The following is a 15,241-nucleotide window of genomic DNA, read 5'->3' on the forward strand; positions in this document are numbered from 1 at the left end:
ACATCCCCATGAAAAACCAGTCATATTAATTACAGGCTACATCATCTACTTCTCTTCCTGCTGGTGGAGACTGCGCGGTATCACTAAGTATTCCCTAAATACCCCAGCAAATTTTCCTCATATTTTGGGTTCTTAGTTCCTTCTGGGGTCAGGTGCAGTATAGGCAAATCTCTTAAGGATAGGCCAGGAAAATACTGTATGCAGTATATATAGCAGTTTCCAACTCCCATCTCCCACAGGTCATTTTAAGCCTAATCTGACCTTTAATTTTTAGATTGGGGGTGGGGATCTGAAACAATCAGTCCAGTAAGAATCCCCCTCCCCAGCTAGTTTCTATATATTATACCAGCTACCGAGTTCCCTTTCTCTTGTTTCTTGGTTTTCAATCCAGTTTTCCTCTCTCAGGAGAAAAAAAAAGCTCTGTTTGCGTACAAGTAAACGACCCATACGTGTGATTCTGAAGTCTGGTCTGTGCTCAAGCTTTAAATCAGCCTAGCCAGGTTGGTTGGGAGTGTGAACACAAAGTCGCACGACAAACCAGTTTAGCAGTGATGTCAGTAAAACCCCTAATGTAGGCCATTACTTATACCAACAAGGGAATTCTTCTGCCAGCAATTCTTAAGTTAGTTTTGGCAAAAGTATGGTTTTGCTGGTAAAGTGTAGCCATTTTAATCTGTTTTTTAGGTGTAGGCAACAAGATGCTCTGCTCAGAACTGTGGACGTAAAGAGGAGAGCGCAAAGGCAGACTGGTTCCCATCTTCATAGGGGGCCAGTAATTATGAACTGGCATGTTGGGGGCTGGCAGCCACTCTATGCAGTGTGCTTTCTTTTCTAGCTTAAGAAAAGTATACCCCCCCCCCCAGTTTATTAAATGCTAAAAGCAGCAGTAACATCTGCTTGAAAAATAAATAGAAGCACTTTCATATTTCTGAACTGTGCTGTGTGCTTCTCGGGAACATCAGATTAATAAAGTTGGGACGGACAAAATTTAGATGGAAGCAGTATTTGAATTGAATGTTAAGAGTACAATCAGTACAACTCCAGTATTTATCTATAATGAGAGCAAAGTTGTTTTTTTTTACTCTTCCCTTAATTATATCACAGTAATGATTTTAACAACTAGCACTCTTTCTGGAAGAAGAAAAAAAACAAAACAGGCAGGCATTCACTTCAGCTTTTCTGCTGGAAATAGTCATATTGCACTAATTCATAGTGGTATGGTTAAGCACACACTTAAGTCTCTGGAGAATTGAAGCCTAGGTAGGAAACATGAAGTTTGGGGTTCTTGAGATAACCTTCGAATTGGTTCCAGATCATGCAGTAAATACTGATTGTATGTCTTGTTAAAAAAAGATAGTGTTAAAGTGAGGTTGTAGCTGTGATAGTCCAGGAAATGCAGGAGAGGCAAGGACTTTTTGTTGGACTAACTGCATGGTTTGGGATAACCTTGTCAAGTGTACAGTTAGTCATATAAAAGATGTTACCTATAGAAATCCATGTCTTGTTAAAGTGCTCCATGTGTGATATTAAATATAGGCTAAGTGGTTTTGCTTTGGAATTAATATTCATCTAGGTTGAATGGAGGAGCATTCAGATCTGTTGTCTTCCTGAGTCTGCAGGCAATATGAAATGTTTAGTGAGTTTAGGCCACATCTTGAGCTAGGAACGTTTTGCTAATTTATAGTGGGGTAGTTAATGGACAGTGTTTGTAGTCTAGATGTGGTTCAAATCAGAAGTTTACCTTTAACCCCCCCCTCCCCCCCCCCAAAAAAAGTGTTCATGCTGGAAAAAACCTATACTATTAAAAAAGGTTTTATAGCACTATGACTGTATCTGTGCTAGAACATTTACTAGAAAAGGTGTGTAAAGAATATACAGCTTCCCTTCCCTGTCCCACACTCATTACCAATATAACAACACCAAACACAACTTTCTCTCTGCCTTTAGGCCAAATGTCTGGAACATAAGTCTTGTTTTAAAAATGAGTACTTAGATTCTGGACCCTAGTTCTGCAGCCAGTGGAAAATTCTTTAAATAAATGTATAGTGCAGTTCCATGAAGGACTTAATTCATAGTTTAGAAATTGTAATGGGTTATTCATCTTTTTTGTTGAGAGGCTTTTGACTTAAGACTAGAAAGAGGTGATGCAGTTGAGTGGCCCAAACATTACTAATTTAATTTGTTTTCTTTAACCTTAAGTGGTGGTAGGGGAAGTGACTGGGTGAGAGAAGAAAGAAGCAGGGAATACACAAGAATATAAGAATTGCCATTTACTGGATCAAACCACAGGTCCCATCTTCTCCAGTTTCATGTGTGTCAATGGCAGAGCATACTCTAGAATTATGAGACTAATGGAAGGAGTAGAGGGAGAAATAAGGGAACAGCACACACAATTGAGCAAAAACCTCTCCTAGGAAAGAAGGGACAGCTAAGTATTTTTCATTTGTACTAATAAGCATCTGGTCAACATTTTGCACTTGAACCATTATTATGTGTACTCCCATGTAAAAGGAGTTCAGTCTTTCAGTCAGTTTCCTAGCAAGGATGTTTATCTTGCTGGAATCCTGTGATCCCTGCTGACTTCTTGCCCCTGGGGCAGGGGGCTGGACTCGATGACCTTGCAAGGTCCCTTCCAGCCCTAATGTCTATGAAATCCGTGAAGTAAGGATCCACATTGCAGAGTACCCTAGCATAGAACCTTCATTGGCAATCTCATCAGATATTTTATTTATCATATTATAGTAATGCCTAGGAGCCCTAGTCACAGGTAAACAATAAATAATTAGTCGGATAGAACCACTCGCTCGCCCTTAAATGTGTTCCCTCCAGAACAAAATTTAGGCACAAGGGTTGGGAAAATTGGATACTGTAAAGTGAAGTGACACAATCTAGAGGCAGGCACCATAAATTGAGGTTGAAGTCCTTGAGGTATCCATGGGACTGATCTGGACTCCTCACATGGACTGTTTTTACTACATAAGTATTTAACTGCTACACCAGTGGTTCTCAACCTTTCTAGCCTCGAGACTCAAGACATACCTTGAAAAAAGCTAACTCTTAGCTTTCACTTGCAGTTTTTCAAATGCAAAGAGATAATAGAGCAATTCTTCTATTGCAGAAAACTCAGAAAAGGAACAGGGCAGAAGGCTGTTGACATTATGAAGTCCTATTTGATACCTGAGTTTTTTTTGTAAATAGTGGTTGTACACCCAGTGTTAACATCGCATGGAACCCCACAGCACCCTTGAAAAGATCTCAGGGCACTCTAGGGTGCCTTGGCACTCTGAGAATCCCTGTACCATACCAATGAATTATAACATGCATTACTTCACAGACAGTTTAACTGCAGATATACTAACACAGAAGCATGTAACAACTAAGTTCCCTAATTCTTTCTTGCCTTGGTAACTGCAGCAAATACCTAAGAGTGGATGATATTTTCTTCCTGTAATAGTGAAAGTGTTGGATTCGGTGAAAACCTACACACTACTACTACTTTTTTCAGCCAACAGAATTCTTAAGCTTTACTTTGCAGGGTTTAATATTGTTTCAGTTCATTTACTAAGGAATTGTGTTCTAGTTTTGCTCCTTTTTCAGAAACGAGCAGAATTCAAAGGAAAGAGATTCCTGCTAAATACTCCTTGTGATTATGCCCATGAGGGTAAATTTAGTTCAGTTCTCAAAGTCTAACCTGCTACTGCCTTGACAAGCAGTAGGTTGAGAGATGTAGTAAACTACGGTAGTCTGAAGGCTAATAGAAGGCAGGATAGATTTGTGCCTTACAGACACTAGTTCTTCAGAAATACATCACCACTACACCACCAAAATCAGCTGTTTATTCTAACCAGTACTCCTTTTCTTTCAACGAGTTTGCTAAAAACTAAACAAATCTTGCCTTGTTTAATAAGGTAAGCTGTTTCAATCACTAAAAGAAAAAATGAATTTTGTAATCATTTACAAGAGCACTACACTTGTCTCACAGTTCATTCTCAAACTATGCTACAGCACATTCAAAGAGCAATGAACAAAAAAAAAAATTAGTGGATTGAGGGGAAATACAAACCTGGTCTAAAAACTATTGAACTTTCAAGCATATACCATCAATGGACTAAAAAGTCCCTACTAACACCAGAAAAGATTGATTCTATGGACTCTTAGGTTGGGAAGAAGAAATCTCTCTCATAATATATAGCTACTCTCTAGTCTCTTTTATAGTTGTCTATTTTTTGTCAATCCTTCTGTTTTATCACTTCCTTTCATTTCTTTTTCCCCACCCTTGACTTCCATCTCTACCACACTGCCATCCTAATAACTGTTCTATAGACAACCTCTGCAGTTCTGCATTACCAGCACATATTTTCAAGTAAAACTTTCTCCACTGGTCTGATAGCTGGCATTTATTATCTCAGTTAAGAGGGAGTGCTTTTTCCTCTGCGCTGGAGCGGAGATCAGACAGTTTTTAAAAAAAGATTTTTCAGGATCAATTTTTGGTTCCTTCTGCATAAAACCCATTGATCTTGAGACCTGTTTTAATGTGCTTTTTAATCTATGAATCTGGATTTCTCTTTATTCCCTGTACCAAACAAATGAGCAAACTAAGCAAAAATTCAAGAGTAATTAATAGACAACTACTACAAGGGTCTTAATATTTTGTCAGAAATGTGTGAAGCTAAGCACTGATTCACTGTGGATTTTAAAATAGTTTCTTATGAGGAACTCTAGTTAAAATGTATATTTTAACTAATAAAAATAAAATTAATGTTCTTCCTATCCTGTTAGAGCTCTTTCAGTCAAGTGAAGCCATAGAAAATAAAGCCCGTAATGATGTTCCAGGGGAACAAAACTATAGATTTTTATCATAATCAATCTGATATGTAAACTGACTGCAGTCTTGAAATAAGCTTCTTGCTTAATTTTGCTAAAGTATGAACGCTCCATTGAAATGTTTTTGTTGTCCCCAAACTCCCACCCGTCCTTTTCCCTCCCTGGGGCACCAGCTGTGTATACTTATGACTAAATGCTGGTAGCCAGCTTTCAGCATCTCACCCTCCTAGAGTTTCCATACTTTAGTATAGTTATGGAAAATCCTTTCATTTTAATATAGTTATTTTAGTTGCTTAAATTCCAGCTTCCTATAACCGAGTTGTTACATGCTTCTGTGTTAGTATATCTGCAGTTAAACTGTCTGCAAAGTCATGCACATTATAATTCGTTGGTACAGTACAGTATTCTCAACCAGAGTGCTATGGCACCCCGGGGTGCCCTGAGATCCTTTCAAGGGTGCCGTGGGGTACCATGCAATGTTAACACTGTTGGATGTATAACCATGATTTACAAGATAGAAGACAAGTAGAAGAACAAAGCAACATTGAATCTTTCTGACTTGTATACATATTAAAAAAAAAAAAAAGTCTCAACAGAATATTGTTAAGTTCTCCTGATGCTGATTACAAGACCTTGGTTTCTTTTGGAATATTTTTACACTTAGTCAAGCACTGACTCCTTTGTGCTTTGGCTTCAGCTGAAGTTGGCATGTTTGTTTCTGTAAGGTTAACTTCAGTTTGCATAACACTCTTGTGCTCAATATGCTCATGGACTAGCATTGTCTATTGACAGTAATTCTATTCTAACAACATTATTTCTGCTGCAAAGCCTGCAGGAAGAGCAGAAGCCATTTTTTGGAGACACCTTTGAATAACTTGTTATTTGCAGCGTTTTTTGTAACGTATTTAAACAGCATTAACTTTAGCCCTACTGTAATCTCCACCCAAAAAGTTTTGGTCCATTTGGTACTACTCTTATTTCTCCGTTTTAGAGTTGATCTCTAGGACCAAGGGAGAAAAATAAAGACATGCAAAACCAAGCCAAAGCCAAAACCACACCAGATTCGTAGAGCTAATTTTGTTCAGATAAAGCTATAATTTAGTGTTATTCAGCTCAACAAAATAAAGTCAATTACACATGAATTGAGAGGCAAAATTGGTGACCTGCCATATAAGTACCTCACAACCTCTGATAGTTTGGATTCATTTAATTTATACTTCTGAATTAACACACTTGAATCCATGCACAAAACTCTGCAGGATTTAATCTTCAACTTTGACTGTTCATACTTCAGTATAATTAAGCTGAATTTTAAAATAGTTTAGTTTGAGTCTCTATAGTAGACTGTTTTGTTGTATAAACCAGCTTTGTCCTACTCAGAATTGCAGAGTACTTTTTCTTCTACTAGCAGACGAACTACTTTTATCTGTTAACAAGAGCTTTGGTAGAAAACAAATAGACTTAACTTTAGACTGTGTTATAGCAGCTTATAAGAAAGAGGAGCCCAGTGTCAGGACTCTGTGACTGGCCAACTGTGAGGCCACCACTGTGTACTAAATAAGTAGACTAGTGACAGGCTACAGTTAGAGACTTGCTTCTCCTAAAAACCTTGGAGGTTCCAGTGTCAGGTCTATAGTTTGAATCTCATACTTAAATAAAGGTTGCATTGAACATTACAATAGAAATCTTGAATACATTTTTGCTTTATTGCAGCTTTCATAGCATGTCATGTCAGTCATGGTTCCATCTATTCCAAAGGCTGTAGAAGTAGACTGTTGGTGATCAGATTTTTTTTTTTTTTTTGAAAAAAGAAAATAATGCTACTATTCCAACTTTATTAAATTAGTGTGCGGTACAAAAGCACCTGAGTCACAGGTCATAAACCAGTGCCTGACATGCCAGGAATTGTGCAGACAGACACAAGCATATAAAAACACTCCTTGGCAGCAGGGTCAAGACAAAGAACATTTCAGGCAGAAAGGCAGAGCTAAATCTATCATTGCATGTACATGCTAATTTGAGGCTTATAACCTTAACTACTCTTAATTGCAAAGAAAAATCTGGGAATGCATTCACTTTCCTACAAAGCACATTTTACAGGTGATCAGCGTGTCAAAACTGCTTATCCTTTGCTCATGTAAAAGAAATCGTCAGATCCAGCTTTGGCCTGACAGGATTCTATAGAGTTAGATTCCACATTGATATCAGAATTTCTACCATCAGGTTAACTGTTCAAGTTAATAAGTGTCATTAAGTTAAGATGCTTGTCTTCTTCATTTCCTCCCCCCCAGCCCAACTAGTTTTCATAGCTCTTAGGATGAATTCTGACTGTTATAATACTTCATTTTTGAAAATTAAGGGTCAGTTATGAGCTACCTCTAAGAGTTACTTAAAAAAAAAAAAAAAAGTACAAATTATAAACACATTGAACTGTGAAAGTATATTTAGAAAAAAGTCTTAAAGACTTAACTTCCTTGAAGTTTTTATTTACAGTCCCCCAAAAAAGGACAAACACCAACTAATGGTGTCTCCCCCCCCCCCCTTTCCCCACCACAGGTGAATTAAACAAGTAATGTAAAAAAGAAAAATTTTAATAAAAAGAATAACATCTCTCTTCATAACTGTACCCAAAAATATGGTTTTACCATGGGGAAAGGCAGAAGTTAAGGAAACATGGAGTAACACCAGTCTAATCTTCAAAAGTCAGTATTTCTAAAAAAAACCTGTATTTCCTTGTATCTCCATATGCATCATTTGCAGGGCAGTATCTTATTCTGTGCATCATTTACATTACAGGGGTGTGTGAAGCAGGCCCTGTTCAATTTGGATTTGGCTGGAATCAGGGACAGTAATTTGATTTGGATCACTGTCCCTGATTCAGTTAGGCCAAATCTGAATCTGAAGATTCAGTGCTGATTTGGAGATCAGCAGTTTGGCCATAGATACAGCTTTAAATGTTTTTTTTTCTACGTACCTCGAGGTACCAGGCGTGGCTCGTGAACACTGTGGTGCTGGAGTGGATGGAGTGTCCCACAGGAGCTCTGGGGGGCCCTTCGTGTGCTCAGCGACAGATCTGGAAGTGGACCAGAACTAGTTCTGGTCCACTTCTGGGTCTGCCGGGGAATATGCTGGGGGTACCCCTAACCCCCCCCCAGCTCAGCAATCAGCCATGGGGCGACCCCAGGTGCCCCCCCCAGACCCAGAAGGCACCAGTTGCTAGGCCGGGAGGGCATGGGGGAGGGGGGGGGGACTCCCCCACATGATCTCCAGCAAACCCAGAAGTGGCCCGGAAGTGCTTCTGGTCCATTTCTGGGTCTGTTGCTGAGCGTGCTGGTGAGCCCCCCCACGCTCCTGGGGGATGCTTCACGTGCCCCAGCATCACAGCATTCATGAGCCGCCTGGTACCTAGAGGTATGTAGAACAAACATCTAAAGCCGTTTCTGTGTCCGAATCTCCACATTGATTTGGAGGGATTAAAGAGTCCTCTGATTCGATTCGGATTCAGCCACTGAATCAGATGAGGGACTGAAGCTTCACACAGCCTGTTGCACTAAACATTTGATGGATGCCCTATCTCCTTGGCTTTACACAAGGACTGAATACCTTTCTAAAAAATTATGCTTTAGCCAAACAAAGTATAGGGCTCATTACATGGGAACCTGGGTGAAAAATTAAGGCCTTAAAATGTATAGTAAGTTGAACTAAATTTATTTTGTAGTCCTTCTGGTTTTAAAGTGATCTCCCCAAACATCAGTGTTTAAGTGAAAGGTGCTTATTTGAGCAAGTGGGCAACTGAAGTCCACTGTTTAGCCACAGCTGACAATGAGTTAATTCCTTTTCCCTTCCTGCGTGGAGGAGGGAATCCTCCTTCTGAATCATTAAAGATTGGCTGTCATGAAGAGGGAACTGGACGGGGATGGACTAGTGTTATGAGGCAGGTGAGAATCATCTGTCTGGCTGCAGTGTTTTGCTTGTATGTTGGTTGTATTGATTGCTGTACTTGGATTATGGGGGAACCTGCCAGCTTTTCACTTATTTTCTAAAGCATGGGGGAGATCACCCAGGCATCTCTCAACCAACCAGTTCCCTGAGGTTACAGGGATTGTACCTTGGTGCATGTCTTATGGCACAAGACTGCGCTGTATTGAGATACTGCATGTCAGCTCCTGAACCAGAAGTATTACAGCTGCATTAACTCAGTTATACTGCTTTGGTCCAAGAGCTAGTGCATGCCAGGTGTCTCAGCAAGATATTGGTGTGAACCTGACCAAGGGCATAGACCAGCAGTTCTGAGCCTGGATGTTGTACCACTGCTTGATGCCTTGGCGTCCTTTCAAGAGTACCGTGAGGAATCATGCAGTGTTACTGGTGTTGGATGTACAAACATGATTCACAAGATAAAGCCAGAGATTTCAGCTAGGCATTCGTAGCGCTAGAAACATTCCAAGCTGTTGTGGTAGTCTTCCTGAGTTCTTTGTAGCAGATTTGCTTTATTGTTTTTCTGCAGTCAAAAACGAGTGAAAAAGTAAAAACTGACATTGAGGGGTATCTTGTGTCTAAAAAGCTGAGAATTTCTGTTCTAGATATGCCTTTGATCTCTCCTTGTCTCTACTTCTTGCACAAAAAAGTTTGAACTCCCACAGCTAAAATGATTCACTCTATACTGAGCTCAAAATTCTAGTTAGAGCAGGGGTTTTCAGCCTTTTTTAGTCTAAGTACCCCCAGCGGTCAGATGCCAAGCAAGCAGAGTAGTGTGCAGCCGGACACCGAGCGCAGGGGGAGAGGGTAGTGCGTGGGAAGATGCGGGGGGAGGTGGCATGCAACCAGACACTGAGCGGTGAGGCAAGGATGGCACATAGGTGGGAAGGGATGGAGTGCCACTGCCTCCCAGAGAAGGGGTGGGTAGGGGAAGCTCACTGGGCTGGTATGGTGGCAGCAGCTGCCATGTGCAAGCTTCCCCACTCCGCAGAGGGGCACTGCTGCCCTCACCTCGCCCTGGCCTTGCTCCTGGGAGGCTGTGGTGCTCTGTCCCCACCTGTCCTTGCCCTGGTTAACCCTGGACCAGTCTGCATACCCCTGGTTGACAACCCCCAAGTAAGAGTATCAAAAAAGTCAATTTCAATCAAATATACAGAAGGTCAGATTGTGATCTAGTTAGTGGTCTCCTGCCTGAAGTTCTAAGAAACCAGGCTATGATGAGAGCATCTGAATGACGATCCTACATAGAAGCAGAAATATTGATATCCAAGCTGGTGATTAACCCTTAGCACTGTAGCAAAATGGTTTCAGATTTCTGTACTGCACGGCACCTTTGCTTCCATAAAGTCTGCGTGTAGAGGTCAGCCCTAAGACGGTCATAAGCCAATAATCCATTGAAGATTTGTGAATGAAGAAAAAGGTGGTCTTTCTAATTATATACTTAGATATATTTAGATCAGTTTTATTCTGTGTATTCATTTAGTTCGAGCCAGTCTGAAGTCTGATTTGTCTTTTTAAACACGTAAGCAATTTGTTCAGAGATGACACACATTGCTCACCTCCCTGGTAATTTCCTTAGAATTCTTTTTATAGCTCCATTATTTTTTTGAAGGATTAAGTTATACACCTCTAAACCGTCTGAAAGCGTGCATTACTTATGTAATAAACAGGACTATTAAGGGATTAACATTTAAATCTTAAAATGCTATGATATTTGCCAACCTCTGACAAGAACTCTGCATTAAAAGTTCAAAGCTCTACAAGACTAATGAACAATTCTTCTATTACACATGCTTCATATTAAAATGACAAAATATGTCCCTGCTTTTTGTTGTTTTTTAAATTAGAAAGAACTCAGTTAAACACAAGTTGTTGGTTGTTAATAGTTTGTGTAATACTATTAAAAACAAAATTGAAATGCACCAGTATCACAGAATATCTTTGTAAGCTTTAGCCATATTATAACTGGCAGTTTAGGCACAACAGTTCTGTTTTATATGCCAAATAATTTAGTTACATTTTAAAGTTGTACATTGAATTAGCTTGATACACGTTTTCCAGAGGTTTCTTTTACTAATGCATCATTCATGTAAAGTTGAGACACATACTTAATGTTATACATTTGCACAGTTAATAAACTGGATCTTAAAATCATACATTGTATAACAAATCATTTAACTAGTTATTATTTAATATTTCTGTTCTACCTCTGTTTTTCAGGAAAACACTGAGAGAGACTTTTAAAGAATTTTGCAATCCCTGAAGGGACGTAACTAACTATATTAACATGCCTGCTGTGGCTTCAGTTCCTAAAGAGCTATACCTTTGTACGTCACTGAAAGATCTTAACAAGAAGACGGAAATAAAACCTGAGAAAACCAGTACAAAAAAGTATGTGAATGTTTTTGAGTTCATTGACTTTAGATTTATTATTCAAATGCTACAGCTAAGTAGCACATGATGCACTGTATTTTATACACTTAATTACAGAAGGTGATAAGTCTTAATACTGCCCTTCTGGCCAAGATCCAGTACAGGTAATTGTTTGGACCCAAACTTTCTCCTTGATTTTAGTTAGGAACATGGTCTCCCACAGTTCTAGAGAGTGAACTTGTGGATTGTCAAATGTACCAACATAAAATGAGTCTTAGACTTCTATGAAATCCACCCCCCTGCCCCGCACAAGCAGTCTTTCCTCCCAAGTCACTTTAAGTCAGCCATTTCACAAGAACAGAAAAAGCCTGCCTTTAGAGTTTTTAGATTGAGTATATAAGTACTTCATGTTGTTTTGATGTGATAAACAAAACCAGCCTGTTCTTTGGAGAGAACTAGCTTTGAACACTCCCTTTAAGTGAATTCTTGTTAGAGATGTTTTAAACTGACCATTAATGCTGTGATTAAAAGGGGTAACAAAAAGGAATGGCATTTGGGGAAAGGGTTTACAGTTCACATTAGGTGAAACACTTGCACTGTGATCCCAAAGGCAAATATTTAAACCATATGGGCACAAGGTTTGAGCATTCAAGTCAGTATTTTATTGTGGTACCAGATGTACTTTTTGAAAGAAAGTCAAGAGTTGTATGTTTTATTTTTTTTCTCCTCCAATTTCAAGTTATGTGCAGAGTGCCCTTAAGATCTTCAAGGCAGCAGAGGAATGCAGATTGGATAGAGATGAAGAGAAGGCCTACGTCCTATACATGAAATATGTTACTGTGTACAATCTTGTTAAAAAAAGACCTGATTTCAAGCAACAACAGGTATATAGTGTGCAACTGATGTCTATATTGGTGGAAACAACAAAAGTATTCTGAATTAGTGGTCAGTTTATCTGACAATTTAAAGTACAGCTGAGAATTGCGTTGACATGGGTAAGAGAATAAGAGATTGCAATAAGCAAATTGTAGCTTGTGCTGGCAACTGAGGCAGTCAGTTGTAAATACTCTTTATTGGGAATCTCTTTACTAACACAGATGAGCAACTGGATATATGCACAGTGAGCATGTATGCATTATGGGGGTTGTCCTGCTGTAGTCTTTCCTGATAAGGTGCAAAACTGTTTCTTTTATTTTATTTTTTAAGGACTACTTTGAAAGTGAATAAATATATCTGGTTTGTCCTTGCAGCCAGAGTTGTCTTATGAAGTAAAAGATATCAATACACTTGTATGTATAAATATTTGTGATAGTTTAAGTTAAGAGGAGCACATCTAATTTTATTTAGAGCAACTGGCATTAACAAAATTCCTTTACATTTAAGACCTTTTAATTTCTTCTTTATTGAGGAAACGTCTTCATGTTTTCAGTGTCTAGAAATGTGCTATTCTGTACACTATACACTAGACTGCACTAACTGTACTTGGGGTTGTAATTTCAGGATTATTTTCATTCAATACTTGGACTTACAAACATAAAAAAAGCTGTTGAAGAAGCTGAAAAACTCTCGGACAGTCTGAAACTCAGGTACGTGAAACCTGTGTTAAAAAATATGTAAAATCCTGCACAGACTTCAAGTATACTGACCATACACTGTTGTGGCTTTGACCACATGCAGACCTTCAGTTTTAACTGGGAGAGTTACAGTTGTTGAGGATTTTTTTTTTAATTGCTCCCAGGAGAGTTTCTTCTTGGAGAATGAATGTCTGTACCCTTCCCCTATTTGAGAAGCTGCAGTACAGCCTTCAGTTTCCCAGGGTGCTCTGCTCCTCAGGGGCTCAGTATTCAAATGTGTTCAGGGGTCTCTGGGTAAGTTTTTGTACCAGGAAAACAAGCCCAGGATAAGTCTCCCAGATCATTTGTACATGCATGTGCAGCCTTTGTCTCTTAAATATTAAATTAGGCATCCTGTTTGTAGTTGTTGATATCAGGCAATCCAGAGTGTACAAAACTAAATTTCATCTGCCGTCGTTGGCCCCGCTCACTCACACCTCTCTGTTTTAAAGTTCCTGTAATTTTAGTAATCAGAATTTACTGCCATCTATAAAACTATTTTAATGCATACACTAAATAAAAGGTCCCAAGGAAAACCTCTCTGAAATCACTACTGCTTGTCCATTAAAAGCATTTCTTAAGCACATGTCTGTATTAAGACCGTATACACACTAAAAGCACTTTGCCTTTATCTGTATAAACAAAGACCTCCTACTGTGAGCATACTTTATGCTGGCTAAAATTGTGTTTTTGCTGGCAGTTTAACTTGTGGGCTCCTCAACATTAGCAAAAGCAGTTTAGTCAGACTAAATGCATCTATGCTAAGAGCTTGGAAGTGATCCATAAGCTTTTTGCATGGTCAATTTGTATACAATTCAGCAAACAAATTTGCATGGTACCTGTGCATACGAATAGAGCATTTCTGAAAATGTTGTGCAGCATTTATTTTGAACAAATCTGGAGACTGTGCATCACCAGAGCTTGTGTGTTCAAAGGATTTAAAATAACATTTTAAAAAGCCTCTGTGGAGTTTTACATTTCAGAAGTGCCACAGATGCACAGCTAAATCCTGCACAGTGATCCCAGTATGTATTACTGAGTTAAGACCAAGACACCATTTGTGAAAGTTTCTTGTTTAGTAATTTTGGGATTTCTTCCAAAGTTTGAGGAGGGATATGATGACTAATCATTTTAAGAGTACAGTGTAAATATGTATTTGGGCATATTGACGCATCTAAGGAGTCTTACAAATGAAAAGAAGTGGTTCCTGTGTCGGGCGGGGGGTGGGGGAGGTGGAAATCACAGAAGCCGCTCAGTAATAAATCTGCTAGTTGGTTTACCCAACTAGCTTCCATCCTGGACAGTATACCAGAAAAAAAAGTCATCAAATTTTAAACACGCTCAGACAGGTAGGAAACCACTATTTGCATGGGAATAAGAAAATAAAACAGATTGTCTGATGTGCACCTGGTACAGGCAGAAGTCTGATTTAATTTACTTAAAGAATCCTTCATATCTTTAAAAAAAAATAGTGAGGGATAAGTGTTTACTTTCAAGATGCAGTAAACACATGCTTCAGTGGTGGGACTTTATCTTGTGGTGGGACTCTAACATGTTTTTGCTCTGCTGAACATGAATGCTTTGTCTGAATTACAGCTGTATCGCTGACTAGAGAAGTTGTAGAGAAACATCAGATTTCAAGCTTGCGTCTTTATCTGCGTGGAATGTGCGCACCACTGAGAGAGACATCAAAAGGACAGACACATTTGGTGTCCAAAATGTAGTGCAGTAATTGGATGTCCTTAGTTTGACATGTGACCAAGTGGTTGCTATTCAGTTAGTCCTGAAGAGCTAACATCTTATAACTAAGATGCAAGACTCGGCACTGTTGTCTCATTGCAACAGAGTTATAGACATGGATTTACAATATTTGTGCTATCTTTGTAATGAGAGGAAGTAAAAGATTCAGTTAAATAGGTTGGGCTAAAAAAGGAAAACAAAAAAAAACCAAAACGAGAATCCGTAAGACTTAGGGGGCAAGGAGCATGTGCTGATTTCATGGTAGCAACATGAATTCTTCATCTGGAGCTGTTGGGTTTGTAACAGTTTTGAAGGTTAGTTTTTTTTATTTCAGCTCCTACTTGCAGTTGATTGTGATAGTTACTCTTAAAAGCATACCAGATGCAAACTGAGGAGAGTTCCCTGGCCAAGAACAATTAGAACAATGAGCAAGAAGTGCAAGTGCTACTTACTAGGTTCTCTTTGCAAAAACATTAAGGGGGACTTGCTAATTTGCTTAAGTGTCAACATTCGTTTTTAAATCTTAAACCTAAGAGAGTATCCTGCTTAAATGTAGTTGAACTTTGCCCAAATGCAGGAAGCAGGGCAGAGGGGGAGGAAACTTAACTTTGTCAGTTACGTGAAAGCAGAAATACAAACAACTGAGGCTGGGGAGGAAACTAGCTTGAGTTTTGAAGAGCAGTGGCTATAAGTTGGTCCCTAAGAGAAGAAAA

The 15,241-nt window shown here is 39.1% G+C and overlaps 1 protein-coding gene across 3 annotated transcripts in view; it reads left to right on the forward strand.

Moving 5' to 3' along the window:
• The window catches only part of USP8 (ubiquitin specific peptidase 8), a 37,692-nt gene that overhangs the window by 935 nt on the left and 21,516 nt on the right, over window positions 1-15,241 (forward strand). For all 3 annotated transcript variants that reach the window (XM_090029054.1, XM_090029056.1, XM_090029055.1), the window contains exons 2-4: window positions 11,023-11,193; window positions 11,915-12,059; window positions 12,676-12,761. In XM_090029054.1, coding sequence (XP_089885180.1) covers window positions 11,090-11,193; window positions 11,915-12,059; window positions 12,676-12,761 — 335 coding nt within the window. In that variant the 5' untranslated portion in view covers window positions 11,023-11,089. The remainder of the gene's footprint in view (window positions 1-11,022; window positions 11,194-11,914; window positions 12,060-12,675; window positions 12,762-15,241) is intronic.

The sequence above is a fragment of the Crocodylus siamensis genome, chromosome 15 (genome assembly GCF_052110815.1).
Source record: "Crocodylus siamensis isolate JL-2025a chromosome 15, ASM5211081v1, whole genome shotgun sequence".
In the NCBI taxonomy this organism is placed as follows: Eukaryota; Metazoa; Chordata; order Crocodylia; family Crocodylidae; genus Crocodylus; species Crocodylus siamensis.